The sequence below is a fragment of the Vipera berus genome, assembly GCF_964194415.1.
Source record: "Vipera berus genome assembly, chromosome: W".
Taxonomy (NCBI): Eukaryota; Metazoa; Chordata; class Lepidosauria; order Squamata; family Viperidae; genus Vipera; species Vipera berus.
In genome coordinates, this window is record NC_138210.1 from 60321416 (window position 1) to 60348612 (window position 27197).

Genomic DNA, 27197 nt, shown 5'->3' on the forward strand with positions numbered 1-27197 from the left:
TTATTAACAAGTTCCATTCTTAACTCTATCTTTAACTCAAATTTGTACAGGTAGTCCTCAACTTACAACCACAATTGAGCTGAAAATTTATGTTACGGTTGTTAATTTTGTGCCCCATTTTATGACCTTTCTTGCCACAGTTGTTAAGTGAAACACTGTAGTTGAATGAATGAATGAATGAATGAACCTTTATTGTCAAAGTACAACCATGTATACATTGAGATTGGCACTAATGTGTATTGCATAATGTGCAACACATAAAACATGATATAAAACAAATTCATGCCTGTACCTATACAGCATTGAGACAAAGGTTGTAAGTATATAAATGAGCCCAGATCATTTATCTTCTACACTTCACGCCTTGCTCTGCGGAAACATAAGTTACGATAAATTGTAAGTTATAATTAAATTAGGACATCATCCAGTAACATTGGCAGTTCTGGTTTATTGGCAACAAGATACAGAGCCCTCCGTGAACTCAAAAAGATCTGCAAGTGGGGCACTGCTGTTCCTTCTGTGCATTCCCTAAAGACTAACACATATGTTTAACTCCCACTGTTTCTCCCATTTGAGGCTAATTGTTTTACTATTTCCTAGCTAAGAACAGGGAAAAACTCAGACTCATTGTACTCATAGAAGTACTCTTAGAGGTGAGGCTCTGGGAATCCTGGTTGACCAAATCATAAATCTGGTTCAAGCCTACTCTATGTGGAATATCCAATCCATCACAACAGGAAAAGAATTAGGGTATCTAAGAAATGGAGTTGCATCATCTGTACTAGCCAATTCAATTCAATATGTTTTGTCCTCCAGAGTGTGGCTAAAAGAGATGATGGCATATATATCATTAAGGCTTGAACATTTCTCTCTCTCTCTCTCTCTCTCTCTCTCTCTCTCTCTCTCTCTCTCTCTCTCTCTCTCTCTCTCTCTCCCTCTCCCTCTCCCTCTCCCTCTCCCTCTCCCTCTCCCTCTCCCTCTGTGTGTTTGTGTGTGTGTGCATATGTGTGTGTGTGCATATACACACATGCGCACACACATATATAAATATAAAACAGCCATACATATATACAAGCAAGCATGATTGAATTTTGAGAACCTAACATCTTCATGCCTAGAATTGGCATCTTTTGATATCCCATAGATCAATTTGACAGCTCAGAGATACGTTTTGCAAGTGTAAGATGCAAGTTAATTCTTTTATCAATAAGCTTTTTAGTACAGGCCTGAATAAGAATCTGTAAGAAAAGAACTTCCAAAGTCAGTATGAAGAAACTCTTGTATCACTTTGAATATGACAATGAAAGGAAATGAGGCACAAGTGTTAAAATGATGACTTTTTTTCCTATGCCTTGTGGATTAAGATGTGGTAGATAATGAAGGATCTTCCAAAACAAGGGAACAATCCTTATTTAGATGCCAATCACCTATCGTCCCACAAACACAAAACATAATCATTTAGAACAGGTGTTTATTGGCCTCTCATTCCAAGGCCAAGGAGAACAGGCAGGTTTTCCAGGAGGCCCCACTCCACATCTAGTGGCTCTTATCATAAGTCCCAGCTCCCTTATAAGCCCCAACATAGCCGCTGTTGTCTGTCATCTCTGCACGCCCAGCTATCCCTTTGCCTTTGCCACTTTCGTCAAAGCGTTCCTTGTGAGAACCCGTGTATTTGCTGGTGTCCGTCAGTCTGTCTACTGCCCCAGCTGCAACAGCTTTCTGCAAGAGAATTAAACAAAGTGTTAGCTGCCTGTTGAAGGTGGATGCTGGGGAAGGGAAGATGACGGTGACAAGCTGATTCTCACACATGGGAAATTCACAGGTCTGTACAGGTGAGCTACAGGGATAAACGACAAGTGGGATGTGTGGCTTTTATTCACACCAAAAGGATCTACGTACTGGGTGAATTTTAGGCGGCTTAGATGAAAACAACCTATATTCTGTCTTTCCCAAATCTATTCTGGGGGAAAAATTAATAGAGAAATCATTCTAGATTATGGGTTTTTTAAAGGGTTCTCACAGTATCTTAATGGTTCCTAGCATTGCACTTTTCTGGAGAGAAGAGAAGAGAAGAGAAGAGAAGAGAAGAGAAGAGAAGAGAAGAGAAGAATGTGGTTACTGGTTACTTGACTAATAGCTGAAGGTGCAGAACAAAATCAGTGAAATGCACTGGAGGAGAGGTAATATGGTTTCTTGGGTATCGTATGGAATTTTTCCAAAAAAGATTTCACTGGTTTTGTTTCAGTGCCATTTGGCGAGCCAGATGTAATTGCCACAAGTGATGACCACAAGCTTGCAATCTATAGGAACCTTCCCTGCAGCTATTTATTTTATTTTATTTTTATTTATTTTATTACATTTATATACCGCCCTTTCCCGAAGAACTCAGGGCGGTTTACAGGGTAATTAAAAACCGAAATACAAAAGTTAAAAACAAGTTTAAAAAAAATTTAATTTATCCCTGTATAAGTAAAACCCCAGTTAAAAAAATTACCGGTAATCCTCAGCCTGGGCCAGAGAGCTTGAAGAGCCAGGTCTTCAGGTCCCGGCGGAATGAACGGAGGTCAGGGGCAGTCCTAAGCTCCACTGGCAGCTGGTTCCAAAGGGCAGGTGCCCCCACTGAGAAGGCCCTATCCCTGGGTGTCGTCCGCCGGCAATCTCTTACCGGTGGCACCCTGAGAAGACCCTCCCTGTGGGAGCTATGATGTGACCAGTAGCTTAGTCAGGAAAAAAAAGAATTAGGAGAAGGAATAATTGAATAACAGTGTTGGAAGGGACCTTGGAGGTCTTCCAGTCCAACCCGCTCCTCAAGTAGGAGACCCTATACCATTCCAGATGAGTGGCTATCCAGTCTCTTCTTAAAAGCCTCCAGTACAGTAATGGAGCACCCACAACCTCTGAAGGCAAGCCATTCAGGGAGGTAGTTACTGGGAAGAAAGGAAGAGCGAGAAATGTGGGGAGAAGTCACTGTGGCATGATGGGCAGCCATATAAATCAAATGAATAAAAAAAACAAATTAGGTATGAGAGATAATGTAGTGTCTCTGAACAGATCTTGCTCAGCTCTCCCTGGCAGCATCATTGATTGGCTCATCCCTTATGTGTAGGGAGCTCTTCACTCACCGTCACCCCGACACTGCCTGGTTCCTTGCCCTCCATCAACTGGTGAGTGGACTGTAAAGCTTCCTCAGGGGACTTTCCTTTGAAGCGTTTAGCATTCAGCTCTTTTATTGCTTCTTGGAATTCTGGATATGTGATGTTGCGAGCACCCTTGCTCCTGCGGAGACACAAACACATCAACTCTTACCCTCAGTACAACACCAACCCTGAACAAGGCATCCAAGAATTTACAAAGAAGACAGCGTTATAAACAACAATTGCAGGTGGTCCTCAACTTACGACCACAAGTGAGCCCAGAATTTATGTTGCGAAGTGAGACATTTGTTAAGTGGGTTTTGCCCCATTTTACAACTTTGCTTGCCACATGTGTTAAACGAATCACTGCAGTTGTTCAGTTAGTAACACGGTTGTTAAGTGAATTTGGCTTCCCCACTGACTTTGCTTGTCATATGACCCCAGGACACTGTAATTGTCATAAATACGAATCAGTTGTCAAGCATCTGAATGTAAGTCACATGACCATGAGAATGCTGCGACGGTCATAAGTGTGAGAAATGGTCATAAGTCAGTTTTTCAGTGCCATCGTTACTTCAAACAGTCACTAAATGAACTGTGGTAAGTCACGGACTGCCTATATTTCAAGACAATTATCCCATTAAGCATAAGGGAAAAAAGATAACTATCCAATTAATAAGCCCACAATTATTTACAGACGATGGCATGTCAGGAAAGTAATTTCTAGCTCTGATAACACTCTGCTCTAACCTTCTTTACAGTAGGTTTCTGTTTGCATGAGGTTCTTTTTAAGCAGACAGTAGAATTAAAGGAGGACAGTGATCTCTTCCTGTAATGGTATGTGGGGATGACCTCGGAAAGACAGGAGAAAAACCTGCAGCCTAGACACAAGAGACTAAAATTACAAGGGGGGATGAAATACTTGCAGTCTTGGAAAATTGATGTCAGAAATAATAGAAAATACTTGTAGCTCGGGTTTTATATTTTGGCAGTGGTTTGTTTGCCAGCCTTGTTTCAATTTAGTCTCTGAAGGTTTCGCTACCAGACTAAGTAACATCATTCCTCTTTAGCTTATTTATGTCTTATGTTCCAGTGTGGTCACTTGGTCATGTGATTGGTTGTTCGTTTGGAGCTGTATTTAAGTTCTGAGCAGCTGATTGGTTCTCTTGTTGATTGGTCATTCGAATGGTCTGGTTTCTTATGTATTTATAAATAAAATGTGCTTGTTAATTGCTCCTTTGGTAGAATACCAGGCTTCAATAAATTGACATGTGTGGCGGGCGCTGGCATGGCCAATGATTTTTGTTCCTTCCCAATCGAACTGGTGTTGTTCGTTGTCAATGTGGCTCACGATCAGGGATTTTTGGTCATACTGTTTTAACCACTAGCCCAGGGGTAGGCAACCTCGGCTCTTTTATGACTCATGGACTTCAACTCCCAGAATTCCTGAGTCAGCATAGCTAGTGCAGGGGTAGGCAAACTCAGCTCTTTTATGACTCATGGACTTCAACTCCCAGAATTCCAACTCAGGAATTCTGGGAGTTGAAGTCCATGAGTCATAAAAGAGCCGAGGTTGCCTACCCCTGCACTAGCCAATCAATGTTCAAGCACCCTTGTTTTCAATTGCCTTCCTGTTTGTCCCACCTAGAGCTGGTTACAATTGTTGCAATTGATTTTGTACACTATGTTGCTGTTGTCTTCTTTCTGCACTGATGTCAGACTTGTGATGTAGTGCAGACAGGATGCACACCCAGATGAACTGAGCCTTCTTTATTGAAGCGTTACTGTAATATAATCTTGCAAAGCTGAAGTTCCTCACCTGCTCTCCTTTTAGTCTCCAGAAAACTTCTCATGCTTTTCCCCCGTGAACTGAGCTGCCTTATTACACTGTGGCCTAGGTTGCCAAGGTCATTCCCACATACCATTACACTTCTACACAATTTTACCGAATCGGGATACCACTTTATCTTGCATTATTTTGCTTCCCACAAGTAGATCTGCCTTCAACTATTTATGATTACAAACATGGCTTCTGCCAATTCATACTGGCAAGATCCTAGGCACCTTCATGTCATCCCTCTGGTCACTTTCAAAGCCACACAGATTGTACATTTAGGAAGGTTTATATGGGGAGAAGAGGAACATGCCATTTTAATATTGGATCAAATAAATGAATTTAGGTGGCCTCTACTATAAGCTGGGGATGAGGAACAGGCCATGCATTTTGGACATGTCCTTAAGAAATGGCCACCAAGGGATCTCTGATTCATCGTGAAGGGACATGACAATGTGTTTTGAATGAAACAAACTATCTGGGTCACAATCTAAAAAGAAGAAGAATGCAGTAATAATTATTTACACTTAAACCTTATTGAGATTGGATGCCTGTTCACAAATATATATATGTACACACCAACCCTTCAGCTCACTTGACTTTATTGAAGACAATGTCCACATCAGTGCTGGTCACAGCTTTGCCATCCATTACACCACATTCCTTCAACATTTTGGAGAAGTTCTTGCCTGTCATGTCATTGCCTGTGGCAGCTGTGTCTCCATACACAGCAAATTTACGGAAGGCTTTTTCCAGCTCTGACATCCCTCTGCACTTGGGAAAAGGAAATAAAAGGAGAAAACAAGAGAACTTTCAGGACTTGCTTATAAGTTCACCCCATCATGACGAAAAGATGGGGAGGGAAGAAGTAGGATGAGCGAGAAGGAGATGGGATCTTCTATGTCAATCAATCAATCTGCTATTGGTCCATCAAGATTTGTTTATTTTTATTTTTATTTATTTATTTTAATCCCATTTATATCCCGCCCTTCTCCGAAGACTCAGGGCGGCTTACAATTTAAGCACAAACAATGTGCTTAGCAATAGCCTTCATTCTATGTATATGCCTGCTTATTAGGGCTTTTGGGGGCCCCCAAGCGGCATTATTACAAAGTCAGCTTATTGCCCCCTACAATCTGGGTCCTCATTTTACCTACCTCGGAAGGATGGAAGGCTGAGTCAACCTTGAGCCTGGTGGGATGCGAACCTGCACTAATTGCAGGCAGCTGGTGTTACTTAAGGAGGCATTAGCCCACTGCGCATGTTCAGAATCAAAAAACAGTATGAGTTCGTTCTTTCTCACAATGCCTTTTGTTCTAGCAATACAGGCAGCCTGCAAAAATGTCCAACAGACCAAAGCTCTCCCACTTCCTCCTATAATCACTTTGATGGATAAATGTCATCACAATCGGTTAAATTAGAATACAAGGCATCAGGCTGAAGGAGCATCTTTTAACAAAAGGGATCACAAGCTATTTTGTTTTGGGTTAAAATATCATATGTATTAGTATTTGTATGTGATTGATTTCTAGTATTGCTTCAGTTTCTAATGTTTAAATAACATTTTTTCTGCAAGAAAATATGTAAAGGACACATTTTAAGGGCAGATAGAGAGTAAACCCAAGAAATATTAGATAGGAGAAAGACTGTACTTAAGAAGAGATTCTTGTGTGACAGTACAATTATTGAAATAATGATCAAATGAGGAAACATACATTTTAAACTGCCATATTATAGAAAATGTATGCTTATAAATAATACAGCTCAGAATTTTGTTCTTCTACTTTGCCCATTTATAAATGAACTCTGATCTACTCATGAGTGAAAAATACTGCCAGATCCTTAAAGTCATGTCTGCTTGGAAAGCTATCTTGAAATTCTTTTCAATAACTTGGGTCTCATGACTTTGACCAGAGTACTGTTCCTAAACTCAGCAACTTTAAGATAGGTGGACTTCAACTCCCAATTTCAGGAACACTGGATCAAAGTATTGAGGCTTAAGCCAAAATTGAGCCATTTAGGATGTAGTTGGGAAGGGGGCCAAATAAAAAAACGGGGAAACCAAATTCCATGCTTGATACCAGAAGAAGGAGTAAAACTAAAATAGCAAAATAGTAAAGCCCTTTTATCATCTATGGTGAGAGTACACGTCTCATAGTGTTCTGGTTGCCACAGCTAAAAAAAAAGGATATTCCGGTGGCTGCGCAGCGCCGGAGACAGCCTTCCCGGGCTGCCCGCGGCTCAGCTGAGTAATTTTCACCCGAAACAGCGCCGATCAGCTGTTCGGGTGAATTTGAAGCCCCCTCCTCGGGAGAAGAGGAGGGGGTGAGGCCCCAGGTAGGGGTCGAGTTCTCCGGGGCCGCCTGAGCTTGTAGCTTGGGCGGCTGAAGGATTGAACTCCCCCGTAGCCTGGGTCACTCCCAGCTGGTCAGCGTCTCTGCTCCGGATTTCTTGGAGCAGAGCCAGGCGTTTGCGACCACCCCTGCCTGTAGGAAGGACTATGGAATAAAAGGAGCAGGCAGAGCGGTACAAGAGGAAAAGGTGAAGAGGATTATTATATTTTACTCTCGAGCTTGATGGACTTTTTAAACTTAAAGTGAAAGTGCGTCACAAATGAAGGTGGAGGATGGCGGCTGGGCCTCCCTCGGGGACCCTTCGGAGTGGTGGAGCCTCTCCGGTGCAACGGTCATCGTTGCGGGCGTTGCATCCTCCTGATGTATTGACACCGAGGCATTTGCAGGATGCTCTTGGGAAACATGCCCAGGTAGTTTTGGAATCGGTGGGTGATGGGTTTGCACAGATGGAGGAGAAATTGGAGAGGTTGGGGGGGGGGGTGGGGGAGGGGATGGAGCAGAGGTTCAGTGTGGTGAAGGTGGACATTTTGTCTTCAGTGCATGGAGTGGCTGAATGTGTGGAAGATCTGGATGAAGAGGTGGAGGATTTGACTCAAGGGAATGCTATATTGGAAGCAGGAGTATTGGAGAGTGAAGATTTGAGAGACGGAATGGACGGAGAATTGAGTCTTGCTCAATATTGCCAGATGCGGTTTGCTGTTGGAATCAGAGGCTTAAAAGAGAATATTAAGGAAGATTTGGGGCAGCTGATTTCTGGGGCTCTGGGGGTGGTGTTGAATCAGCCAGCATCTGAAATAAAGGGAGGCATGGGTGGAGTGTTTCGTGTGAGTTCATGGATTGCTGGACAGAGAGGGCTGCCTAGAGATGTGGTGGTTTGTTTTGCAGAGAGGGAGATTGGAGATGAAGTTATACAAGCTGCCTATGATTCTAAAGTGGTGATTGCTGATCAAGAAGTTTTGGTTCTAAAAGAAATCCCTCCAAAGATTTTGAGGAGGAGGAAGGATTTTACATTTCTTGTGCAAGAGCTCAAGCAACGAGATATAAGGTTCAGATGGGAGATTCCGGTTGGGTTGATGGTGATGCGTGAAGGTGGAGGGTGCCGTCTGGTTGCTGTGATGCAGGCGCGTGATTTTTACAATAACGTTTTAAAAGCAACCTCATTATCACTTCTGGAAGCTGCAAAGGGATCTGGAGAAGGAGAGCATCGGGGGGCTGGAGATGGACAGACGGGGGAGGGCGGTGCTGGAGGAGATCGGGCTGCGGCTTCTTTGGATGATCCTGGAGAGCGGAGGGTGACGCGTGCTGCTTTAGAGCGATCAAGAAAAGCGGAAGAGCAAGATCAGCAGGGGTTTGTGGAACTTCCACAACGTACTTGCAGCCGGGCAGTGGGAGGAGCACGGCCTAGGGAAAGTGGTCCTGTCGGAGCGGTGCTCCAGGAGCTTTGGGATGATGTGCGTGGCAACTGGGTTTTTGGCTTGGAGCGTTGATGGACTGGATTCGCCACAGAGGGGGAAGAAAGTTTTTCAATGTTTAGAACAATTCAGGATGGATGTTGTATGTTTGCGGGAGACGCATATTGGGGTTGTGGATCGGGGGTATTTGTCGAGCTCAAGGCTGGGTACGCAGTTTGCTGCTTCTGCGATGAGTGGGAAGGATGGAATGGTTGTTTATGTTGAAGGTGCCTTGGCAGCAGACTTGATTGAAGCAGGTGGGCATGGAGGATGCGTTGTGATGGAGCTGCTGCTGGAGGGTAGGGGGACGCTTTTGGTTGGATTGTATGCTCCTGGTCAGCGACAAGCTGACTTTTTTGGTTTGCTTCGTGCAGGGCTTACCCAGTTGGATTATGGATCTTTTGTTTTTATGGGGGATTGGAGTGGTGTTTTGGATGTGCAGATGGACGGGGCTGGAGCTTTTGGGCGCGTCCCAGGTCATGCTGGACTGCCTAAATCCTTTTTTGAAGTGGGGGATGACTTGGAACTGCGAGATGTTTGGCGTGGGAGACATTTGCAGGAGAAGGACTGTACTTTTTTTTCTGACGGACATCAATCTTTTTCTAGGATTGATTTTATTTTGTTGACTAGTGATTTTTTTTGGGGGACTAAGAAGGTGAGGATTTGTGCAAGAACTGTTTCTGATCGCGGCCCGGTTTGGCTGGAGATTGGTGGGGAGGGTGGAGATAGGCGCTCGTGGCGCGTAGATGAGAATTTGTTTGGAGGTCGGAGGGATGTGGGGGAGTGCGGGCAGCGGATGGAGGATTTTTTTGAAGTTAGTATGAGTGGGGGCACCTCTGTGGACATGGTTTGGGATGCTGGTAGGGCCTATATGGGAGGGGTGTTGATGTATATGAATGGTGGACGTGGACGTGCTGTGGAGGCTGGGAGGAGGGAACTGGAGAATGAGGTGGGGGAGGGAGAGGAGGCTTTGGTTTTGAGTTCAGGGGATGTGGGGATTAGGGAGGCTATTAAACTGTTAAGAGGACAATTTGATAGATTGGTGGCTGACCGGGTGGCAGCCAATTTGCGGTTTGCCAGGCATGATACCTTTTGCGGCGCCGGCGGACCAGATGGATGGTTGGCTTGTAGATTGGGGAGGAGGCAAAGGGCTTCTAATGTAGACAGAATTGAGCATAAAGGAAGGGTTGTGTTTCAACAGGACCTTGTTAGGGATGCTTTTGTGGATTTTTATTCTAAATTATATGCTAGGGAGAGGATTGGTGAGGAAGACATTGATATATGTTTGGAGAGTGCTGGCATCCCGGTTCTTGCGCAAGTACAAAGGGAGGGGATTAATCAATTGATTACAGAGGAAGAAATTTTTGCAGCAATTGAGGAATTGAAGATGGATGGAGCACCAGGTGCGGATGGTTTGTCTGCAGCTTATTATAAAAATTTACAATTGGAGATGATGGAACCGTTGGGGGAGCTGTTCCGGGCGGTCCGGGGGGGGTGCCGCCGTCTTGGAGAGCAGCTTTTGTTTCCCTGGTTCCGAGGGAGGACCAGGGTGCTGCTCAGGTTAGGAATTATAGACCGATGTCGCTTTTGGGTACAGATTGCAGGATATTTGCTAGGGTGTTGGCTGGTAGACTGGTGGGGGTTCTGCGGCAGGTGATTCGTGGGGACCAGGCGGGGTTTGTTAGTGGTGGGCAAATGAAGAATGGTGTGAGGCATATGGTTGATGTGTTGGAGTTTTTGGGGGGGAGCGGCCAGATCCCTGCGGCGCTGGTCTTTCTAGATGCTGAAAAAGCTTTTGATCAATTGAGTTGGCAGTTTTTGATGAGAGTCTTGGATAGGATGGATTTTGGGGAAATTTTTTTGCAGCCGATTGGGGCATTGTGTCGGAAACGGGCTGCCCGAATTGTAGTTGATGATGGTCTGGCAGAGGCATGTGGTATTGGGGGGGGCGCGGGGCAGGGGTGTCCGTTGTCGCCCTTGTTGTTTGTGTTAACATTGGAGATGTTGTTGGTTAAGATACGGAATTCGGAAAAGGTTAAGGGCATACAAATTGGAGATCGGGATTGTAGATTGGGAGCATTCGCGGATGATCTGGTTGTTGCAGTGGCCCAGCCGGAGAACTCTGTTGTGGACCTGATGGAGATAGTGACATGGTACGGGAGGGTTTCTGGATTTGAAGTTGATATACAGAGGACCGGGATTCTGGCTAAAGGTGTGGCGGTTTCGCGGAGGGCTCTCTTGGAGGGATTGGCTGGATTTGAGATTGTTGGAAGGGTGGAATATTTGGGGGTGCTTTTGTCGCCCTCTAATGCAAAGTTGTATAAAAATAATTGTGAAAAACTGTGGGGGGGAGTTCGGGAAGAGTTGGAGAGTTGGGAAGAGTTGCGGTTGTCCTTGTTGGGACGGATCGCAGCGGTGGGGGTGAACGTCCTGCCTAGGTTTCTGTTTTTGTTTCAAATGATGCCGATTCTTGGGAAGGGTTCTGGTTTGGAGGAATGGCAGCGAGGTATCGGTGGGTTTGTTTGGGCGGGGAAAAGGCCACGAGTTGGACTTAAGATTGTGCAGGATGCTCGTGGGAGAGGTGGTCTTGGAATGCCCAATCTTGAACTGTACTATGAAGCTGCTGCATTGGTAGGAATGGGTGATTGGATTGATTTGACACGAGAGAGATTGTTGAGTCTTGGGGGCCACGATTTGTTGTTTGGCTGGCGTGCGTATTTGTTGTGTGACAGGAGGGTGGACGGTGTGTTTGGAGTGCATATTCTGGGACGGGCATTGTTGGGAGTTTGGAGGAAGTGTGGACATAGGCTGGATTGTAGGGTGCCGCTGTGGGCAATTCCAAAGCACGCAGTGGAAGGTGTACATGCTGGTTTCGGACATGATGTGACTGCGTACGGGGAGGTTCTGAGCTTGGAGGGGAGTGTCTGGAGTTTGAAATCATGTGGCCTCTTGCGGGAAGAGGGGTTTGTTCAGAATTGGTTTCGGTATGCTCAGCTGCGGGCCAGGTGGAAAGAGGACCAGAGGGTTGGTTTTGCAATGACTGGTGAAGACTTGATGGAACGGGTTAAAGGTCAGGGTCCCGCACATGTCGGACGGATGTATCTTGCGTTGATGGAGGTTGACTCGGAAGCAGAGCTTGTTAAGGATTGTGTGATTGAATGGGCCCAAAATGTTCAGGAAGTGGTTACGGTGGATACGTGGGAGGGGATTTGGGTGAGGAACGTAGAGATTGCACAGGCTCAAAATCTGGGAGAGAATTTTTGCAGAATGTTTTGTAGATGGCATCTGGATCCTAGGGGGCTTGCAAGTGTGTATCCGAGTTGTCAGCCTGGGTGTTGGAGGTGCGGTGACGAGGACGCGGCATGTTTTCACGTATGGTGGACTTGTGAAGAGGTTGAGGCTTTTTGGATGGGGGTCTGGTGGAGCATGCAGAGGATTTTTGAACGGAGGGTGGAGTTTTGTCCGCAACTTTTTTTGTTGGGAATGATTACAGATGCTGCAGTTGTGGACGCTAAGTTGATGTTGAGTTTAGTTGCGGCAGCAAGACTCTTGGTGGGTCAGTGTTGGAGGGGGGAGGAACTGCCGACTATAGGAGAATGGACTTTAAAGGTTTCTGACCTGGCGGAGATGGCGGGGGTGTCGGCCTATTTGAAAGATCATTCGCAAGAACGTTATATTATGGAGTGGAGAGGGTGGATTGAGTGTATCCAGAGCAAGTATGGGACTAAAAAGTTTCGTGTAGCATTTGAGTAGGTCTTCCCTTCTTTTCTCTTTTTTTCTTCTTTTTTTATATATTTTATATTAATAGTGTTTGTAGTTGTCCTGTATGAGCTGGAGAGTGATGGATTTTAGAGTTTACGGTTGTTAGCATATGGTTGTTTATGATTCTTTTTTTTTGTTTTTTATACCTTGTACTTAGCTCTGGGAAGTCGGGGGGGGGGGAGGGGGGAGGGGTAAGGAGGGAGGGATAGGGGAGGGGTAGGGGGGTTTGTTAAAGATAAAATGTATGATAAAACTTTTCAATAAAAAAAAGGATATTGTAGTGCTAAAAAAATCCAAAGAAATGCAGCTAGATAATTTAGGGGCTACCACAATTTCCATAGGAAGAAAGACAACAGTGCCTGAAGCTTTTTAGCTTGGAGACAAGGCATGAAATGAGACTCCTTATAAGAGCTATACAGTATAGAAGTCATGCATGATATGGAAAATGCAGATAGAATTTTTTTCTCCTTCCCTTACAGTGATAATATGGGTTCATCTTTTAAATCTAAATGCAAGATTTAGAACTGATTAACGAAAGGTGTACCTTCAAGTATTTTACATACCTAATTTGTGGAATCTATGGCTATAAAATTTGGAGATTGTGTGAATTCAGCATCTTCCAGACAGGAGGATCAAAAAAAGGCAAGACAGAGAAAACAGCACTACAATCCAACCCATGATCTGCATATATATTTTAATTTTTAAAAACACTAAGATAGAGTAACTCTTCTAAGTTTACTCTGTAAATGGCAATTGGATTCTGGATTTCATCAGTCCTACTATTAATTGTCCAATGTGGCCATGAAAAATAATCCCTCCTCAAACAACTGGAGCAACACAGTCTATAATTAAAATCACTTTTCTCCTATATACAAATAGCCATCCCTTTCCCACTTCCTTAATCCTCTTAAAAACCTTTGCATAGGTGATAATTGCAAGTTGTACTACATATTTTTAAATAGAATAGAGGTTCTGAAACCAACTACAGGAGTTATGTGAGAAGAAGCTGGGCCCAGTCTACATATTTCCTGCCTTCGTAACTGTATTAAGAATTTTGAAATAGCTGAAAATGGGAGTGGCACAAATTGTGAAGCTCTAGCTTTGAAAGTTTTACTTCAAAACTCTTTGAGAACAGTCAGAAAGGCACAGAGATTTTTCTTTCATTGTGTGTGCATTTTGACTTTCTTTATGGGTTCATGCTGGTATCTTGCTTTTTTTCTATTCATAACAATGCTATAAGGTAGATTGGACAGAGGAATGTCTAAATGTAACCAAGAGAAAATGCCTTCAAGACCCTTAAACAAGCTAGATTATATCTATCATTTCTGAGCAGCAAGGCTGTGAAATAAAGTCGAGGTCTTTCTTCCAATGATAATTGTTTTAGTTTAGTTTAGTTAGTTTATTAGACTTATTTACCACCCTTCTAACGTAGGACTCAGGGCGGTTTGAAGATGGACTTACCTAAATGGTCTTGGGGGCCCCCTGCCTTACTCTTTCTTGAGTATGTTCCTCCTAGGAATGACAAGGCCTGCTCTGAGTTTGAATCACCAGGGGCTTAGGAGTTTACTTTACAGTGGGAATTGTGACTTTATCAAGTTGTCTATGACATCATGGCTGATCTCACTCTGGTAATCTGATTGCCTTTCAACTACAGATGGCCAGTGGTAAGAAGGTTGATTAGTTTCACACTTTCTTAGCATTTCAGATCCAGCAACACATCATTTTCTAGGAAGAAGCTGGAGAAAAGTCTCCATGATGAAATACAGTAACTCATCCATAATTGTTGCATGACCATGAGATAGCATTTTGACAAATTATACAGAGATCTGTATGCTAGCTTTAAAACTCCTTGAATATTAGCACTGAGGCAAAATAAACTCTGATTCCTTTTAGTGTAGGGAAGGAAGGAAGGAAGGAAGGAAGGAAGGAAGGAAGGAAGGAAGGAAGGAAGGAAGGAAGGAAGGAAGGAAGGAAGGAAGGAAGGATTTTAATCATCTGTGTATACAATTGTTTACAATGGTTTATTTTCTTTTATTAATGCCTGTAATAAGAAGGTTGGGGCAGTTAACCTTAAAAAAGAGATGGGAGGTGGGGAAAATAATTCATGCAAACGTAATTTATTTCACTCTCATCTTTTTTTCCGTATTTGCCAGTAAGGAGCCCAGTTTATGTCAGCAGTTGTCTTGCTCATGTGCCAGAGTTAAGACAGTGGACACCAGGCAAGAATATCCTCAGGACAAGTGGTGGCAGATTTAACTGGGAGCAGGAAAATGGGGGCAGAGATCTATTGATCCAGAGAGCCTGTGGGAAAGGAGGCTGAAAACCTGCATCTTGCAACCCTTATCTGTTCAGCCCTATTGCTACAAAAGGCTTAAACTACTGCTACCATACTTGCCTACATTCTTTGCTTCCCTCCAGAAGTTATCCAGATTTTTGAGGCCCAAAGCTGCATGCCCTACTTAAAATTTGCAAAGACTTCATGTTAATAAAATAACCCATTCGCTCCCACAAGTGTGTTCTCTTCTAAGGCTACAACTGCTGTAAGATAAGGAATCTGTTAAGCGCAGGCATTCTATGGCCCAAGTAACTGACTGGAGCTGCTGGAATTTTAACACACCAACATCTGAAGAGCCACTGATTCCTAAAGTTAAAGGGCTTGGAAGTTTCTCTATATTTCTATTGGTTTTCATATATAGCCATATTTTTAAGAATAGATAGAAATGAGCTCAGCTTCTTTCCCAGGGCAATCTCTCATTGCTTGCAAACCTGCTTGTAAAAGAAAAATTGATTAATTGATTAAAATATGATTGATATTCAGTATCTTCCATAAGCCCTCTGAATTCCCATTACCTACTATATTGATATGCAAGGTTCTGAAGACAAGAACCAAGTATAGAGTTTCCTCTTCTCTATGGTGGCCAAAATATGCCCGGTTGTCACAGACAGTCAACATTCCTTATGTATGATCAGAAATCCTGACTCTTCCCTCCTAAAATACATTGAATATTCACAACTTCAGGAAGGAAACCCAAAATTTGGGTACCGAAATCTGCTGTAAGAATGCTAATCACACTAAAATAGCATGCTGCTCTATTTGGCCATGGATCGTTCCAAGATTAATTGCACTGATCTCCCAGCATGAATTTCTCTGCAGGTTTGTGCTAGCTGAAAGCAATTCTTCAGGATATAGTTAACATGGTTGGGCCAAAGGGGCCCAGTTCAGTGACCTGGTTGGGTGATCCTAAGCAACACATTCACCAAACACAGAGTGCCAGAGGCAAAGTGTTTCATAGGCTTCTCCATCCAAGGACAAAGGGAGGTTCTCAAAAGATGCTACAAGTTCTGCCTAACATCTGGGGATTTGTATAGTTGGGTGTTATAATGTACAGTAGCTCCCACTTTGTTAGATCGCCTGTATGTTCAGCTATCCCTTCAGTCTCACTGCCACTTGTCTCACTTTTCTCCAGAGAATGTGTTGCCTATATTCCTCAGTTTACCACAGAATTCCAGAGCAAATGCACTTGAGAGTTTTAGATGTGGGTTAGATCTAAAACTCAATTCAAAATCAAATCCAGATTTGTTCCAGGCCAATCTGCTGTAATTTCGGATTACAGCTCTCCTCATTTTCCACCAACAGGTAAATTCAGCAGCATGCCGATTTGTGTACTTTGTGCAAAGAAAATGTTTATTTGTATTTTTTTATTTTGCCTAAAACAAAGGATATGGTTCCCTCATTGGAAATCTTCATTTATATTTCAGACATTTTAGTACATTCTTCTGTTTTTAAATATATCCTTGCAAACAAAGAGACTAAAACATTTTTTTTCCCAAAAAGTAAACTTAGATTCTCAAGGTAGTGAATTCTGTGCCTAGCATCCCATTCCATACTTATTTCCTATATTCCCATAGAAAAAGAACAAGCCACATCCTTTTGCTCAAGTAATTCAAATGTAAAGTGTTTTGAAATCAGGCTGTCTCTTCTGGTGCAAAGGAACATTCACTCACTTGTTCCTCCAGGTTGGATGGCCTTTTCCCCTCCATTAGCTTCAATATGGCCTGTAGGGCTTCCTCATGAGATTGTTCCTTAAAGCACTTTCTGCTCAGCAATTTAATGGCTTGCAAAAACTCAATATAGTTAATGTGGTTGGCCCCCTTAAACCTGCAGGAGAAAGAGCGGGGAATCAATTAACCATATGCTAGTGGATTTTTCATTCCCCACTAAGCTGTGACGCAGGGGTGAACCATTTATTCTTGCATGCAATTCCCATACCTATCCTTAAAGCTGGCCAAACTTTGAAAAATGGCTGGTCAGCCTAAAATGCAAGGCAAGACTGGGATTTGGGACTTACAAGAGTGAAAATGGTGACGATTAGCACTCTTAAGAGCCTCCTGTTCTTTTTGCTACCTAAAACCCCAGAAACAGAATAAAAAGAAAATGAGAATTTTTGTTCCTTCTGGAAAACTAGGAGCTGAAATACACTATCTGTTCCTTCCAACATGGCCCCACCACTGCTGTAAACCAGACGGCTGAAATCATATAAGCCTTTAAGATTAAGGCTTTAATCTCTGGGATAAATACAGTATCCAGGGATCTGTGAATTTGGATGGGAAAAGAGTTTCAACTTTATTTTCACTAGTCTTAACTGAAATTTAACTTTTCAAATAGACAACACAGTAAATTATGGTCTCTAGTCTCCAAAATTTTTTAGTTTCAATAAATCTACCTAAACTCTAAAAAGTGGTATTGTCTTGTATTGAAACATGTAGTACATTATTACAAATATATGTCAATTTAAAAAATACTTGAACTATATTTTGAACATAGTTTGTTTCCTTATAACTTCTACCTATGCATTTTATTTCATTCATTTGAATACATCCTTCTGAAAACTCTATTTCTCACCAGACTTTTAAAGATGTTTATGACACAACGAAGGAAGGACATCTTCTTAATATGGTTTGTTGGTGCAGAAAACTGTATTTGGGGGCTAAACAGAGCCTACTGTGAACAATTAGTAAGTAATCTTAGTGCTTTAAGTAGTCCCTGCAAGCTTGTTTGCAATGTTCCCACCACTATCATTCCAAGCTCACTTGACTTCGTTGAAGGCAATGAGCACATCATTGCTGGTCATGACTTTCCCATCCATCACATCACATTCCTTCAACATCTTGTAGAAGTTCTTCCTAGACATGGTGTTCCTGTGAGTAGATGTGTTTCCATACGCAGCAAATCGGAGGAAAGTTTTTTCCAGTTCTGACATTACTTCTGCAAGAGTGAAGGGGACATGATGTCCTTAGAAGAGGACCTAAAATTGGGTCAAAAGGGGAGGAGGGCAACACCTTTGAACAGATAACAGAGGGTTCTTGCTGGAAGGCAGTAATGGGAATTGAAAACAAACTTTCACCAATGAATAATGGCTATAGCAGCAATTCTCACTTCTTGATGAAAAACCATAATTTTTCTCAATGTACACAATCCTGAGCCTGAAGTCAAGAATACTAATTATGTTCTTAATTGGTAAGAAGTGTTCCACTATCTGAAGACATTTCTCTTATAGCTGGATAGCTTTATAAGGGAAAACATAAATGATGGTTCACAAAACAAAGATTGAGTTTTACACTTATCATGAAAGGTGCACCTTTACTGGCTGCTGGTAATCTTTGACAAAGTGGCAGTTATCCAGCTTCCAATGTATTGCCTAGGAAGGACACAACTGAGCAGTTCATTTCAAATCTCATTCTTAAAAGAACATTTTATTACAATTTAAAAAACATATTGCATTTCAAAAGTATGCACATTTTAAGTTTTGGAATGATTTGTCCTGGTATTTTTAGCATAAGATTGGAGATGACTTCAGAGATCATCTGATGCAATGTTTTTTCAAACTGGGCAACTTGTTTCCAACTTGCAACCATGGCTGGCTAGAGAATTCTGGGAGGTGAAGTCCACATATTTTAATGCCGCTAAGTTTGAAAAACACTCATCTAGCTTAACGAAGTACCAAAGCGTAACTCTCACCGTCTTTGACCTATTTTCCTGTTATTGCAGCCACTGGCAGAATTTTTATTATGTTGCAGAAAGTGCAGCCACATTAAGTCCTCTTTATACATTGCCTGAAGGCCACCTACACATATAATTTGAAATAGTGATTATGACCTTGTAGTTTGCCTATGATGTCATCATTAATGTAAAATTTCAATACCCTATCAAGAAATGAAGCTTTGTGGAAGGAAGATGCCTCCTTCTGAAGCAGCAATAACAGGCAGCTCCAAGTGATACAATGCACAATGTGATGCCTGCTATAGTAAAATTCTTTATCATTTCAAGAATTATATCATACACAAGAGTATTGACCTTTAAAAAAATGAGTTTTAAGTTCTGGCATGTCAATCTAGTGAAGAACTGCTATTCAAAAACTGGGATTTCATGAAGTCATTCCAAAACATACCTTCTTCTAATAGTGAATAGTACATTGTATTTCTGAGCAATTCTACTTTCTCTGAAAAGCAAATAGAGCTTAACTTATCTGCAATCCATTTTGAAAAATACCATATTGGGCTACATCCAAATGTCATTGTTCTTACTACAGATGAATTTATTTCAAAAGTAGTGAATGTGATCTGCTACTACAATTCAATCTGATAATATCTTTATGCTGGAAATTTTGGTAGTTCCCATCTAAAGCATAGGATCTGAAAGTCCAGTTATTTGTATACGAAACCTTTTAGTGGTCTTGATGTTTGCAAAGAATTAAGACATGACAAGTGTGATTTATGAATCATGAGTTCATGTGCAAATACAAAAATTGTATGAAAAATGCTAATTTATAATGTGAGCCTGTGAAAGCTAATGATGCCTGGATAGGTAGAAATGCTAGATCAACTGTTTTTTATGCCTGGAATTTCAGTATGGTTCTCTATCCAGTGTCTTAACAGGTGTTCAATCACTGAAGAGGCATTGAATCACTTTGGATAAACATATAGCCTGCCCTTCCCACAAATTGGCATGCTTGGTGAGCCTAACAAAATAACTTGGGCAATGAGGCCACTTGGAACTCTTTTTGGCCAAAAATTAGGATTAACCAGGTGGTGGTAATCCAGCAAGCACCATCCTTCACAACATTCCTGGGTCTTCCAGTTGTGACACTTAGGACCACAGGTTTAATTTTAACTTATTCAAAAGAGTTCAGTATAGATTTCAAACCTGGTACTGTTTGTCAAGTTAACCCAAAAAGGAGACAATACTGTGCTTTCCCATCAGAGAGAAATCAGAAGCAATTCCTGTGTGTTTAATTTTATAAATCCTATCTTGGAGAGGCAGATTATGCTCAGCATCTGTAGTATGACTTTCACAAGTTGTTAGATGAGCATAAGCTTTGCAGTGCTGCACAGAACATGGTATGGAAAGACAGCACACAGAGCTGCATTTTTATTATCTAACTTTTTTCTCCTACTTCATGGCTTTTCTTATCAGTTTTTTTGGTGCTTCAGCAGCTGTACAAAACATCAATGAGCACTCACAAATGGCATAATTTAGGTCTGCACTCCATGTATGCAAACATGAACATGTTTAGTCAAATAACGAAGTCAAAAGACATACTTAAGGACCGCACTTCTATTAGACAAGACCAGGACACCAATGTAATGTTTTTTCCATTGCAATTATATGTGTGTAGTTCCTCGAATTTGATGCATTTCTGCCTTACTTATTTAATAAACTTATGTGCTCCCATCTCACCAAACGTGTGATACAAAGCAGCTTACAAAACAACAAAAAGATAAAAATTAGCAAAAGCAATAGCACTTAAGACTTACATACCAGTTCATAGTGCTTTAAAGCCCTCTCTTAGCAGTTTAGAGTCAGCATATTGCCCCCAAATAATCTGGGTCCTCATTTTATCAACCTCAGAAGGATGGAAGGCTGAGTCAACCTTGAGCCAGTAAGGATAGATCTCCTGGCAGTGAGCTGAATTAGCCTGCAATACTGCATTCTAACCACTGTGCCACCACGGGTTTTTAAAATTAAGGTATTTTTTTTTTAAAAAATGATAATATTTAAAATTAAGGTAACTTATGTAAGAACTAAAACCAAGAAGGTGGATGGCATGGGAGTGAGGTCTTCCTCTTACTGGGTCAACCTCCTCCAGCAAACAGCACACACACACACAACCCAGACAGCAGGCAAAACCAGGTTTTAAGGCCCTTCTAGAAGGCCAAAGGGTGGGGACAGATATCACTGGCAGTAGAATATTCCACGTGGTGGGAGCCACAATAGAAAAGGCTCTTCTCCTCAACCCTGCCAACCAAAATTCCTTCACAGGGTCTGCAGCAAGCTCTTTCTGCTGGAGCAAGCGGGCAGGTTAAACCCATTATTTTTTCCTGGAATGAATCTGACAGATTCATTGTCAGGAAGCTCAGGCAACCATTGGAGACTTTTTTCACACTGAGGACAAGAGGATTTCTGCAGCTTAATGCATTTGTCATTTGCTAAGTGTATTTCTTTAGCATGAATCCTTTCATGGCTGGAAAAGACAGGACACGGGAAGCTTTGGTACATTTGCCTCTCATCAATTTTATTATGGAGTAAACATGGGTATGCTGGACTAGGTCAGGCTACACCACGGGTCGGCAACCCGCGGCTCCAGAGCCGCATGCGGCTCTTTGAGCCGTCTCCTGCGGCTCCCAGCTGCCCGGTGCACGCGCACCTCTTCGAACGGGCCGTGGTGCGCGCGCACCTCCCCAAATGGAGAGTGGCACCGCCCGTTCCAAAGGGCGGAGGTGCGCGCGCACCTCTCTAAGCCGCCGCCGTCCCGTCCGGAGACCTGCCGCGTTCGTCAAACATGGACGAACGCGGCAGCTGTGCAAACGGGATGGCGGCGGTTTGGAGAGTGCGCGCGCACCTCTCCCAAGCCGCCGCCGTCCGGAGACCTGCCGACGGATGGCGGCGGCTTGGGAGAGGTGCGTGCGCACTCGCCAAACCGCCGCCATCCCGTCCGGAGACCTGCCGCGTTCGTCAAACATTGACGAACACGGCAGCTGTGCAAACGGGATGGCGGCGGTTTGGAGAGTGCGCATGCACCTCTCCAAGCCGTCCCGTCCCGTCCGGAGACCTGCCGCGTTCGTCAAACATCGACGAACATGGCAGCTGTGCAAACGGGATGGCGGCGGTTTGGAGAGTGCGCACGCACGCACACTTTTTGCAGCTCCCACTTTTTTGTTTGTGTGATGGAACCGGTTCTGAGTGGCTCTTTTCCTTTTTCCGGTTGCCGACCCCTGGGCTACACCATCAGTTTCCCAATGTAACCATAACTATACTGCATCATTTCTTGAAGCATTTCTACCTTAATATTTTTCTGTAATGATCGTGCCGATGTTCAGCAAGGGCTTAGAAGGCCACTGGAAACTTTTTTCTACATTTCTTGAGCTTGGTACATTTGTTTCTAGTCATTATTTCCCCAGAATGAGAGCATTTAGGTTGAACAAGGGAGAAAACCCCTTGAAGTTCTTTTCACAGAGTACACCCAAACAGCTTTTGAAGCTTTATGCGTTTATTTCTACATGACATTTCTCTAAAATAAGTGTGTTCATGTCAGGCAAAGTCAGAGAGCCTTTGGAAACCTTTTCCACACTGATCAAAAATATGTGATTTGTTGAGGCATTGCTTGCCTCTCAGTAATTATTTTCTAGAATGAGTGCGTTCATGTCGGGCAAGATCAGAAGGCCATCTGAAGCTTTTTCCACACTGATCACAGATGCAGGATTTGTTGAGCTTGGTGCATTTGTCTCTCACTAATTTACTTCTGGAATGAGTTTGTTCATGTTTGGCAAGTTGAGAACGCCACTGGAAACTCTTTCCACATTGACTACATGTATAGCATTTCTTGAGTTTGGTGCACTTGCCTCTCAATTTTTTTCTAGAATGAGTGCGTTCGTGTCGGGCAAGACCAGAAGGCCATCTGAAGCTTTTTCCACACTGATAACAGATGCAGGATTTGTTGAGCTTGGTGCATTTGTCTCTCACTAATTTACTTCTGGAATGAGTTTGTTCATGTTTGGCAAGTTGAGAACGCCACTGGAAATTCTTTCCACATTGACTACATGTATAGCATTTCTTGAGTTTGGTGCACTTGCCTCTCAATAATTTTTTTCTAGAATGAATGCGTTCATGTCGGGCACGATCAGAAGGCCATCTGAAGCTTTTTCCACACCAATAACAGATACAGGACTTAATGAGCTTGGTGCATTTGCCTCTCACTAATTTACTTCTTGAATGAGTGTGTTCATGTTGGGCAGATTGAGAAGGCCACTGGAAGCTGTTTCCACATTGACTATGTGTGTAGTATTTATTGAGTTTGGTGCCCTTGTTTCTCAGTAATTTTTTTCTAGAATGAGTACATTTATGTTGGGCAAGTTCGGACCACTCAAAATTTTTTCCACACTGTCCACAAATATAGGATATTTTGAGCTTGGTGCACTTACCTCTCATTTCTTTTGTTCTAAAATGAGTCTGTTCATGTTGGGCAAGTTGAGAAAGCGAATGGTAACTTACTCCACAGTGATCACAAATATAGGATTTGTTGAACTTGATGCCTCTCATTAACTTACTGCTAGAATGAGTTTGTTTATGTTGGACAAGGTGAAAAGGCCAATAGAAATGTTTTCCACACTGATCACAGATATAGGATTTGTCAGGTTTGGTGCCCTTTCCTCTCATTATTTTTTTTTTAGAATGAATGTGTTTATGTCGAGCAAGGTCAGAAGGCCACTTGAAGCTTTTTCCACAGTGACCACAGGTGTAGGGTTTGTTTTTCTGAGTTGACTGGTTTTTCTTCAGATGGGGAAGTTGGTCAAATTTCATGAGACCAGGTGGCAAACCATTTTGATCATCTACCTTTGATGGGCATTGTTTCTCACTAGCTTTCCCAGAGTGCAAAACTTCATATTGAGCCAGGTCAGAGGACCATGGGAAGTCCTTCCCACATTCCTTACCTATCCTCAGACTCTTGAAATGGAAACCTTGGTCTGTTATTTGATTTGATGGAGGTTTAACTGTTTCAGAAGATCCTATATCTTTACATTCCATTTGAAATTGACTTACACAGCCTGCTTGCATTTTAAATTGGTCCTGTGTGTCTGCTTCCCCTCCCAAGGGAACATGTAGATGATGTTTGGCCAACAATGACATTGGAAATTGTTCTTATCACAGTTAGAAGTGTACAGATTCTTGGCATAGTTCTTTTGGTCTATGGGAACATTTGATTTTTCACTTAATGTTTTCTCTGCTTCAAGAGGAATGAGCATTGCATTTTTGGGACTGTATGCTCCCAAATGGAACAGTTCATCTCTATCTGCTTTCAAATTATCAAGATGTTGTTGAGCACAAAGACAATGACAGCATCTTCCACATTGATCATTGTGTTGTTTCCCTGTATAAGGACTTGTGAACTTTGAGTTTAGGTTGCATGTTTCACAAGAGTCGACAAACATGTTCCCTGTCACATGGGGAACAAATGAAAAGGTACTAGATTTATTTATTTTTGACTCACCCTGTCTAGTCAGTTCCTCCCTAGGCTGTATATGCCACTTAGGTACAGAAGATCTGCAGAAATCCTTTCCACTCCGATGGCAGAGATAAAGCATCTTGGCATGAATGTTATGATCTCTTGACATTTGTTGGAATGTTTCCCAAGAGGTTGCACACATACTATTTTCCTGCAAAAGAATCGAGACAGGGGCTGAATGACTTGAATTTCTACCTTCCAAATAAAGCTGGTCTTGTCTATCTGCTTCTCCTCCCAAATATAGTAGCTGATGCTGGATAAGCTCAGAAAGCCACTGGTATTCCTTTCCACAGTGGTCACAGATATGTAGATCTTTAGTTTCAGTCCTCTCGTCTGTCACTTGTATTGCATTTGGACCAACTGCTTCATCAACATAGTCTATTATATTTATTTCCTTAAGAGAAATGGGTACTAATGTGCTTCCATAGCATGCTTCTGGTATCAGACTGCTTGCTTCTGATTTGCAATTTTGATCCTGCCAAGCCGGGTTTTCATTTGGAGGCACATTCTTGGTTTGGTTGTTGTGGTTATTAATTTGTTTTGAACTTTGGCTATTTGCTTCCTCATCCTTTATAGAGAAGATCTTGTCCTGCTGTGGTACTGAAAGGTTGGTCACAATTTTGTCTGATTGCCCCCGATACTCCCAAACTGCTTCTGTCTTTGCTGAGTCCTCCAATGCTAGTTTCTCAGCAGTTGTCAGCTGATCAGTCGGCAAACCTTCATTATCTGCCAAAATTAAAAACACTAAAAATAATACCTGGATAAAACTGACCCCTACACTTTAAACATGTACTTTAATTGTAGGAGAAACAAACATAATTCCTTAAATTTAGGGAATTTAGGGAATTTGCTCTCGCAAGTAAGCTTGCCAAACTTTATGTGTAGCCATAAAAGCTTGACATGTTAAAACCATCATTATATGAGATTGTGGAGAATTAGTGATTTCATGATTTGGGGAAAATAGTAGTTATTCTGGTAATGGAAATGTTGGAACTGTCGGCATCTAACAGAATGACAAGAAAATTGGGCTAACATTAATCTTAAGCCTTAAATTACACAATCAAACAAGCTATATGGTATAGCTCCTTGGTCAGAACCATTCCAATATGCTTCTCTGAATATTTCTTCAAAATTACGCTGTACATAAAATACCAGGGAGACAGGCTGCAGCCTGTTTTTTTTTTAACATTATAACTTGCCTCTAAACCTGCAAGTTGGATTGTTAGGCAAACTCAGTTTTTAAACCAGATTAGAACAGACTGAAGATAATAAAACCCTATTCTAAAAAAGAGCTTATACTGTATACTTAGGCTTTTTAACATTTCAGGCCATGGATATATAATTAGGATTAAGATGAAAAAATAGCCATAAGATGTAATTGGTTGCATCGCACTCGTGTCCGAGGCACCAAGATACTTCCGAGTGGAAAGGAATAGGCAGTGACATCACTGTTGCCCTGCGGGTGCCCAGTTGAGGGCTCCTTTCATATCCCCAGTAGAAGCTGGAGTGAAGGATGGGAGCTCACCTCACAGTAGTACTTGGGTCTCAAACGTGAAATTGCTGCTCATCAAGCCAGTGTTCTAACCATGAGATACACCATGCTCCTGGTGTACTTGATAAGCACAGATCACTTCTCATCCACAGAGTTTTATCTTTGGTTGGATATACATCAATCATTGACTCACCAACAAATTCAGGACTGTGAGGCTCCAAGATGCATAATTGACCTGGTTCTGTTAAAGAGTTGGCATTAAAGTGGAATTCTGAGCATTCTGCAAAGGACAAACAGGTAGATGTTATTACAGTCTGCCTAATAAAAGAGCTGCCAAATGGTAGAGTTCACAGCAATCAATCAGGATTCTTTCACAACCATAGGTGTTGCATTAATATTCCTCGAAGTCCTAAATCATGTTTAGTTCCTTGGCTTGTGAGGCATGTTGATTGAATTCATGAACTGCATTAAGCCATTATGTGGTTGTGCAGCTTTGTCTCAACATGGTATCTGAACTCAGCCATTGTTATTTTTGAGTCAGAAAGGTACAATTTGATGCCACAAGGATGTATGTGGTTGTCAAAGATCTTGGGTGTCAATCATGGAGATTTCATTGTAATTTTTAACCATGACAAAGATAATAAATAATGAAACAGATTCTCCAGATTATTGAAGAATAGTTACAATTATTATATTTGATTTTACTTAAATTTAAATGTAAATCACTTGAAATCAAATTTAACTTTTGTTCTGGCTTTACTTCTTGAAGTCCTCCTTAGAGAAACATACCACAATCCTCCACACAAAAAAACACATGTAACCTGAGATGTGAGCTGGAAAATTTTCCAAGCAAGCTTAGCAATTTGAAACCTGTATGATAATTTGCTTTTTAGATGATTTTTCTAAAAACTTGAGACGCTAAAATAATATGGCAATTACCTATTATTTTACTGTACTGCCCAACTTTAATAAAAGTATTTTTTTATCCTGACATGAAAAGTTTCAATTTCTTTAAATGCAATGTTGAAGCTTCAAAAGACGAGATGCATTTTTTCCCCAATCAAATAATGTAGGCTCCTTATTTGCGCAATGGATATTGAACAGGTATTGAAACCAATACGTGAATCAAAAGCATTCTAATTTCCACAGGAAACCTTTCTGATCTCAAATGTTCTGGAAAACATCTTCCAAGTGTGACCCTCAACATGGAAAAAATGTTTTGAACCCAGGGCTTTCTGTCATTCCACAAAGAATGAACCTACAGTACATATTTATTTACAATATAGCTGGGTGGATGTGCAAATTTACAACCTTCAACTTACAACCATTCATTTAGTGTCCATTCAAAGTTACAATGGCACATGGCACATGATCAAAATTCCTGCACTTGGCAACTGGCGTGTATATATAAAGATTGCAGAGTCCCGGGGTCATGTAATTGTCATCTGCAACCTTCCCAGATGGCTTCTGGCAAGCAAAGTCAATACAGGAAGCTGGATTTCCTTAACCATGTGATTCGCTTAACAACTGCAATGATTCACTTAACAACCCTGGCAAGAAGGTTTATTTATTTATTTATTTATTTGATTTATATACCGCCCTTCTCCCG

At 42.0% G+C, this 27197-nt stretch overlaps 1 protein-coding gene across 1 annotated transcript; it reads right to left on the bottom strand.

Annotated features, from left to right (window-relative positions):
* Positions 1-1536: 1536 nt before the first annotated feature.
* LOC308676729 (tubulin polymerization-promoting protein family member 2-like) lies at positions 1537-17796 on the bottom strand (the record flags this gene model as incomplete). The annotated part of the gene is made up of 4 exons (XM_081342736.1): positions 1537-1719; positions 3123-3276; positions 5564-5737; positions 17627-17796. The coding sequence occupies 4 exons, from the start codon at positions 17794-17796 to the stop codon at positions 1537-1539; spliced, it is 681 nt and encodes a 226-aa protein (XP_081198862.1).
* Between the last annotated feature and the right edge of the window lie 9401 nt (positions 17797-27197).